The following is an 8,711-nucleotide window of genomic DNA, read 5'->3' as shown; positions in this document are numbered from 1 at the left end:
CAGCCACACCTTGTGAGACTCCCAAATGTGCCCTTCTCTTTTTCATGCTGAAAAGCTATGCAGTTCTCTCTCACAGGAAGAAAATGGAAGCTGAAACGAAGAAGAGTTGAAATACTAAAGAGCTAAACAAAGATAATGTAATTTAGGTAAGGCAAATCTCTTTGGTTTCTGTTCTGGCAGAATCAGTAAAGGATACCTGAAAACAAACTTATGGGTAAAAGTCGCTTTCTTGGGCTGCAAGACTGTCTCATAATACAGAAATGATATCATCTACTTCAGGACTTCACTTGACTCGCCAGAAGAATGAAGACTGAAAGGTAGCCTATGATATGCAATAATAATATTCAGATCCCATCACTAGTGAATAGCAAACCTGGATTTAAAAGAAGTTCTCATTTAAAGCTGAAAACCACTCAAACACTTGGAAGCAATGACAGCAGAGGTATTCAGTTGTGTATCTCAAATATATGGCCCTAAAGAGAAGATAAAGAATTTGAGACATTGTATTCTGGTTAGGATTCCTTACGCTTCCAAATTCATATGCACTGTCAGGAATTATAGAAATATTTGATTGGCTTTCACCAAAAGATCCCTCAGGTTTGGTTTTTTTTTCTTTTTTTTTTTTTCTTTTTTTTTTTGGTTTTGTTTTGGTTTGGTTTTTTTTTATGGAATCCCTTTCCTGGATTCCTCCTACCTCCACAAACCAAAAGCAGTACATATTGAGACAAGTTTACTAGAAAGATTGGCCAAGCCTCTGTTAGTCCTTGAGGGCTTTTAACATGGTGTGAACGGCACTGCGCAGCACCAGTGCAGGCAGAGACTTTACTCAGTCATGAAAACAAGCCAAATAAACTTCTATCAGTTCTGAAAGAAAAAGCCACTGTGTCCATCAAAACCAGGTGGCAATCACCAGGACTGTATTTAATTCTAAAGCCTGGTCTTCAAATAGGCTTAAGTTTTGCAACCTACATAATCCACAATATCCTTAATACTGAATTATTTGTAAAATGAAAAAAACCCAAACCACCACCACCAACAACAAAAAGCAACCATGCAAACCCTATTGCACAATGGAGTGATATTTCCTTGCTGTACCACTGCCTATAATTCATCTAGGACAAAATAACAGAGCAAAAATGTAATGAGAATTTAATACTTGGAATTGAAGTCACAGAAGATACGGAATGATAGGTCAGGACATCTCAGCTGTTAGCAAGGCTTTGTAAAAGACTCATATTTTACATGACAAGTTGTACAAAGATTCGGACATTTTCCTTCTTAATCTTCCAGTGACACAAGCCTCACTGTCTGAATTCATGGTTACATTGGCATCTCTGATAGCTGCTTGCTGCATACTAATTCTCTTTTCAGCTGAAGATACTAAAAAAAAAAAAAAAAGGAATTGAAGGTGTTTAGGTCATGTTGTCAAATATCAGGTAACATTCCTAAGATGACAAAAATGGTAGTAAAGCAGAAAGCTCTTCTTCAGTTTTCAACCATGTCATATCCCATTATTCTCTGAGGGCTGGAAAATTCACACAACTCTGATGGAGTAAGGGCTCAAAAAAAGCAAAAATATCAGCTATCAGCTGGTGAGCAAGAACTTCATCCTGTGTGGAATGAGCTGCACAACACAAAATACACAAAAATACTTTAGAAAAGCCAATCCACACAGAAAGAACTGTCCTTGAATATATCTGCAGTGCATCTCAACTCTTACAGTCACCCAAATAATCCACTAGTGGGAACACACCCCCACACACTCAACAATCCTCCCAGGGATTACTGTTAGTTGCACAGAAGACACATCTTCAGACTCAGGCAGCATTTAGCCCCTCCTGTGAAGCACTAAGTCTTCTTCCACCAGCAGCTGTTAACATTCCAATTCCTCTGCAAATTTTCGAGGAACACAAAATTTATTTCCTGGACCTGCTGGTCATATTGCTTACCACCATAATGTACCACAGTTGCAATCTGAGCATTCAAGATCTATGAACTATCTGTAACACAATTCAACTCCAGTAATAGACACCATTAAAGGAGGCAGAATCAACTTTCAAAAAACTAATTTTAATCAAAACAAAAAAATTGTTGATCATTAACAAGTTTATAAAACAGTGATTTAGTTACATAAATAAATTGATATCAGTGTATCAAATCTTAATTACTTTCAACTTCATGAGCATGTTTACATGAGTGATGAAGTACAACCTTTTTACCTATTATAATAAATAAAATGGAGAGCATGAAATAGTTTTTTTAAACAAAAATACCTACAAACATACCTCTAGCATGTTCTCTAATGAAGTGAACAAGAGACACTGGACAACTTTTGCACCAAAACATAAAAACTGCTTTAAAAAGCACAAAGATACAGAACCATCAGCTAAAGTAAAGACACTATACTGTAACCAAAGTTGGTACTTAATAATATAATGAACAGTTTGGTAGTTAGATCTCCAGTTTGGTTATTTTAAAGCATTAAGACAAGGCAAGATAGAAGGCTGCTTTTGTTTGAGTAATTCTAGAGAAAATAAAATATATTAAAAAACCAAACTGAAAAGTAGAACAGTCATACCTACACAACTTTCTGTCCTGCACAAAGTCAAAATACCTATGCAGAATATATATATATAATATATATATATATGTTATTTGTGCACAAAGGTTAGCTTATTATTAGCTCACTGCAAAGGCGTAATGTATCATGTCAATCATTTTGGAAAACGTTTTGCGTCTTGTGTCAAAAAGGATATTCTTAAAGTTTTCTAGGCTAGGAGGCACAAACCCCGATTCTGGCATACTGTATTCTTAATGCTAAGGCTTGCTGCTCTGGCTGTATATTTTTTGTTGTCCCTCTTTACTATAGTGCCTGTTACAAGCATGTGTGTATGTATGTATACATATATATGTATACACAGGTTGTATAAATATATATATATAAAATTTTCCCCAATAGGTATCAGTCCAACCATGCAATCCAAAAGGTGGCTCTGCATAGATGCCCAGCATATAGTTCACCACCTGAGCCAACCCTGAAGCAAGGCGCACTTTAGTCCTTCTGATAGGTTTTTTTTTTTGTTTAAAACCAAGCTACTGCAGCTTCAAGTATTTTGCATTACATAGATTTTTTTATAAATTAGTTAATGTTATATTTTTCAATATTCAGACATATACTATAATATATATACAGTACAATAAATGCTCTCATTCTTTTTTAAATTTTTTTGATAAATCCCTGAGAATGTATGTTGACAGTTGCTAAGTTTCCACATGCACAAGCATTGTGTGCCATGCTTCTGGATGAACAGCACTGCAAAGCCACGTGGTCAGCCTTTTAACTATTAGTATTTCATTTGTTGGTTTGTTTAAATATGCTGAAATGTAAGGATGAGTTACAAAGGAGTAAAGCTGAATCCATTCGAGGTACTTATCACAGGATGGAGGTGTTTTGTTTGGTTTCTAAAGCCATTGCAATATATGTTTGTTTTTGAGGCTGTGAACGTATACAGAAAGAAGAGGAGAGCGATGTGGGCTTTTGCCACTTGACAACATATACTCAGTGTAAACCAAACCTTTTTTAACCTCTCTCTCATACAAAACAGAAAAAAAAAAAATTCAACACACAAACTTTCACAACCTGACAGTTTAGTTTGCAAACTCAATATAACTATACACATATAATACCGGTGTGGCTCTGTTTCTTTAAGTTAAAAAGGATACAAAGGCAGGCTCAAGTAAAAACAAATCACCACTCCCACCCCCAACCCCCTCATTCACACATTTTCATCAACCAAACCGCTCACGAACGAGCATCATCAGTTTCTTTTTGCCTTTGTAGATTTGTTTTAGGTTGTCAATAAACTGTGTAAACTGGATGTGACCATCATGAGCCATTAAGAAGGTCTCTCGTGCCTTGCTGAGGAACTCTATAAACTCACTATAGTGTCGTGGGCTGATGTGAGTGAGACGTGAATGAGTTGTATTAATGTACGCTCCAATTGTGGCATCCAAGAGTTGCCGTAAAGGGGCTTTGTCCAGTGACATGAGCTTACCAGAGTTCCTCCTTCCGTGAAGTCCCACCATGCCAGGAGTGGTCAAAGTACACCGACGCAAAATGTCTGACAGTACTGTTGCACACTTGACACTTTTGACCACCAGAGGTATTATAGCTGCTAGCTCATTTTTCCCAAGGGAGTGGCTGAGTGCACATGCCCACAGAACGTCATTAATGGCAGGGTGTGTGTCCTGATTGTAACTCAGGTTGAGATGTGTCATGGCCAAAGTGGCCAGCTTGTAGGCCCTCATGGGGTAACCACGGTGCTCCATGTACCGTGCTATAGTAAAAAGCTGTGAGTAGCTCATGCCGGTTGTAGCAGCATCTAGAACAATTTGGTAAGCGGTCTCAAAGGCTATGTGATCCTTTTCACACAGGGTCAGTGCAGAGAGGGCACAGTTTTGAGGATCCTTCATGGCACACTGTAGAGCAAGCGTCCTAGCACTGCTGGCCAGCTTCTCCTGCTGATGGCAGTCCAGATGCAGACGGACAATGGTGCTGTTGGACATCACTGTTGTAGCAACAATACTAGTGGCTTCTGTTGGAGTGAAAAGTGTAAACCAGTTTTGCATGATACTATCCAGTGCATAAACACCTGGGAAGAGAAGAAAGGATCAGCCACAACTGATAAGACCTAGCAGATACAGATGTACAGCAAGAGATTACACTTGTCGCAAAGTCTAAGAGGTTACCAGTATGTCCCAGCAAGAAAGACCCAACCACACAGCACGGCTGGAAAAGAACATTAAAACAAAGACTGCTGTGCAAACTCTGCATTGCAAACTGTAACAATCACCAAAACTCAGAGAATAATGAAAATAGCCTGCAAGACAAGGTTTAATCTCCTGTGTGACTGACAGTTGAGCTGTTTTGCTTGTTATTTAAGACAATTTGGATAAAACGTTTCATTTGGTCTCATCACATCATTCCAAAGCAGCCCTCACACCGCACACCAGAGCAACTGCAACTTCTTTTCTCACTGTACATCTCAAGGCATAGCATGTCCACAAAAGAATGTGAAAAGCATGCAAAATGGCTTAGTACAACACCATGGCATACCTTAGCAGAACTTACTAAACACATCTTAAATCAATTAAATTCATAAGCACTTGAACATCAAGATCCTTATTAGGGAAATACTCTGAGTGATATGAACTACTGGATATTAACTGAAATAAGTGTTTCCCTTCGTATCACTCTATTTCCCATCATGTGTGTGTTTAGCAGGGGGAGGAAACAGCGACTGATGAGTTCCCTAAATGGAACCTTATAGCCAACCAGAGTGCCTTATTATTGCTAGAGGCAGTTTAGACACATCTGTGACCCACCTAAACCACACAAAGAGGTCCTTATTTTCTCTCTAAGACTCTGGTACTTCCTGTGCACCCCTCCACTCATCTGCAACAATTCAGCATAGCCAGATAAGACCTTTTAAATGAGGTATATCTCATTTAAATAGATTCCTAGCTATATCAGCTTGATTAAGCCTCAGGAGTACTTTGCATGATGTTGTAGGTTCTTCATGGGACACTCCTATTAGGATATGTAAACTAATTTAAAGCAATATTAAACCCAGTATTTTATTTGCTGATATGCAACTGCACAAAACAATATTCAGACACTAATACCTGTAAGATAGCCTCAGCAAAAATCATCTTAGCAAAGATATAAAAGCAATAAATACGAGAGCATTGCATGAAAATTTGCAGACACAAACCACTTCCTGGCTAAAAGGCGAGTTCTATTCCCCCATGCTACTGACAACAATAATTTCCCAGTTAAACATAAAGCAAAGGATGAACTAATCCAGAGAATAAGCAGCAGCAATTCTCTGAAGTTCTGAAACTCAAGAATCATCTTTGCCATACAATCCAACTCAGACATATGAAGAAGGAATAAATATGATAGAAATCCATGCTGTCCAGAAATACCTTTACTGACAATTAAACTTGCTCCCTTGCTCCCTTATCCTAAGTACTTATATTGTTCTCATTACCACAGCTGCTAATTTTTGTAAATTTTTTAACAGCTACACAGCTTTTAATGCACTCATCTTTATTTTCAGATTCTGTATCCTCATCTTGCAGATGTTAAACCACAATACAGAAGCTAAGGATGCCTCATGAAGACACATAGGAAATCTATGGCAAAGCCCAGAAATGATCAGAACATGCTGCTAAGAACACTGTTCTCCCACTGCTGTACTGGGTATTTTGGGTATTGAGTATTTGTATATGGTATGTGCTATAGGTTATGCACACTCCACCTTATGGGACAAAGAAGTCACACTGCCCTACTCAACTACTGCCTCACTTGCTCTGTGCCTAAAAATACCCACTAATCCTTGCCATAATGTGTTCTCACCAGCGGAATTTTACAGATGAACAGAAAGTGAGAGGCATTTGTAGAACCTGGGTGTTGACAAGAAAGATCAAGCCCTCTAGGAGTAGCTGACAAGAGAAACATTTCAGAACATACCTACTTCGGTTGCACATGTTACCAACCACCTCACCATCTCCCGCCGTCGCCAATTCAGCGTTGACAGTGTCATCCGCATCACCTGTTAAAACAACACAAACAAAATACAAATTAATCCTGTTGCAAACCGAGACCCGTTAGGTCCTTAAATGAGGGATTTTAAGTTACTCAAACACACTGGAGTTCAAAATGGCAGCCTCTTGTCGTCCCCTCTCTGTTCCTTGTTTTCACCTAATAGGTCAAACAATTTGAAAAAATTAGAATAGCATGCAGAAAGTAATTCCAACTGCAGATCCTTCAAGGATAGAGGAATACTTATAGCTGAAGTAATGCACTTATATAACCATGGGGGTGGGACTGACAACCTCTGGTTGTGTCTAGGCTGGCCACACCTGCCTAGACAGATGTAATCAGTGGATTTGTACAAAAGCAGATAGCTCTTTTTTGGAAGGTAGCAAGCTTCACATCAAGGAAAACGCTGCCTTTTGGTGGGGACGCCTGCCAATCTGTGAACTTACTGACTCTCCAAGGATGCAGCTTCTGCTATGGGTAATTATAGGCATGCTAGGTCAGTAAGATAACTTTATGGGCAACAGCTGGGTGACTGGGGAGGTCATGCTGGGGGCTTGTTTCTCTCCTCCTTCCTCTCTTTTGGGTTTGTTCGTTTTGTGGGCCACCTCTTGGCAATAAATATCAGTTTTGTTGAGCTTTCAATGGTGTCATGGTTTCAGGCTTCAGTATGATCCAAACCCTCCCTAATACACTTTTGGCGATGAGGATGTCACACTGAACACAAAACACATCGTTGCCAAGGACAAAGTAGGATTCGCAGGTGGGATGCATAGCCTGTGGAGTGAACCGCTGTTTTTTGTAGAAAAATCGTGCTAGGGGGGTAGACTGCAGAATATAGCTGACTCCCTGTGCTTCTGTTGATCTTCATCTTCTGTCTATGGTGTTGTGATACACTTGGTTTTGGCTGGGATAGAATTAAGCTACTTCCTGATAGCTGTTAAAGTGCTGTGTTTTAGATTCAGTGTGAGAATGCCACTGACAGTCCTGTAGTATTTCATGCTCTGTAGAGAGCTGGTGCACAAGAAAGCTTGGAAGGAGCACTGCCAGGAGGGCTGATTTGAATATGCCAAAGGGATATCTCATGCCATGGAAGTTTACATCCAGCACATAAACTGGGAAGAGTCCATCCAACAAGACTCTTTCCGAGTCAAGTGTTATTGCTTGTGAGCGTGTCACGGAGCTGTGGGCAGAGGACATGGTGTTAAAACGCCAGGACAGGGGTTGTGGTGTTACCCCTTTCGTCGAAGTGTCCCTAGGCAGACACAGGAGCTTTGATATTCACTCAGGGATCGTTTAGGAGTCAAGTCCGGTGCCGGGCTGCCACCCCTGGGGCTGCCGGGGGAAGAGGTTTCTCTGTGGAGCTGCGTCGGGCTCTGTGTTATTGGTAGCGAGGGCCGGGACCTGGGGGGGGGATGGCATTTTTCCCCCCCGGGCCAGGCCGGGATGTGTTCTAAGCCCCGGGACCCGAGGGGGATGGGCATTTCCCTCCCCCGAGGCCATGCCAGGATGCATTCTAAGCCTGGGACCCAGAGGGGATGGGCGTTTTTCCCCCCCGGGGCCACGCCGGGATGTGTTCTAAACCCGAGTTTACCAGGAGTTCGCGCAGGGCGGGGGGGGGGGGGGGGGGGGGCGGCAGGAGCCCAGCAGCAAATTGTAGCAGGCAGAGAAAAATAAAAAAGGAGAGAGATAAAAAGCAGCTTCTGGCCTTTTTTTTTTTTTTTCCTGGCCGTTTTTCTCCCCCTCCTCCCTCCAGAGGCAGAGGAGCTGGGCAGCAGCAACTGTAGAGTCAAGAGAAAAAAACAGACGGCTCTGGCCACTCTCTCCCTCTCCCTCTCCACCCCTCGGGGGGAAGGAGGGCGAGCTGTAACAGCAGCAGAGGTCTGCAGTGATAAGAAGGACAGAGGAAAAAAAAAAGGGGGAAAGCAGATACCTAAGCTGTGTTTGAAACTCTGTTGTAGTAAGTTCGTGGTTATGTTTGTCAAGGTGGCATGGCTGATGGTATCTGATCCCTGGAATACAGCAGCACCCAGGAGCTGGTTTCCCCTCTGAAGGTGCAGAGCAGCAGGGCCTCCTCCAGACCCAACTGTGTCTTCCAGAAAGGCTA

General features: G+C 41.3%; 1 protein-coding gene across 2 annotated transcripts in view; it reads right to left on the bottom strand.

Annotated features, from left to right (window-relative positions):
- Window positions 1-2,049: 2,049 nt before the first annotated feature.
- The window catches only part of ZSWIM6 (zinc finger SWIM-type containing 6), a 113,866-nt gene continuing 107,204 nt past the window's right edge, over window positions 2,050-8,711 (bottom strand). For both annotated transcript variants that reach the window (XM_064643181.1, XM_064643179.1), the window contains 2 exons: window positions 6,536-6,617; window positions 2,050-4,652 (listed from right to left, as the gene is read on the bottom strand). In XM_064643181.1, coding sequence (XP_064499251.1) covers window positions 3,790-4,652; window positions 6,536-6,617 — 945 coding nt within the window. In that variant the 3' untranslated portion in view covers window positions 2,050-3,789. The remainder of the gene's footprint in view (window positions 4,653-6,535; window positions 6,618-8,711) is intronic.

Source organism: Pseudopipra pipra, chromosome Z, assembly GCF_036250125.1.
Source record: "Pseudopipra pipra isolate bDixPip1 chromosome Z, bDixPip1.hap1, whole genome shotgun sequence".
Lineage (NCBI taxonomy): Eukaryota > Metazoa > Chordata > Aves > Passeriformes > Pipridae > Pseudopipra > Pseudopipra pipra.
The sequence above is the reverse complement of the archived record's forward strand: the minus strand, read 5'-3'. Positions and strand labels throughout refer to the sequence as shown.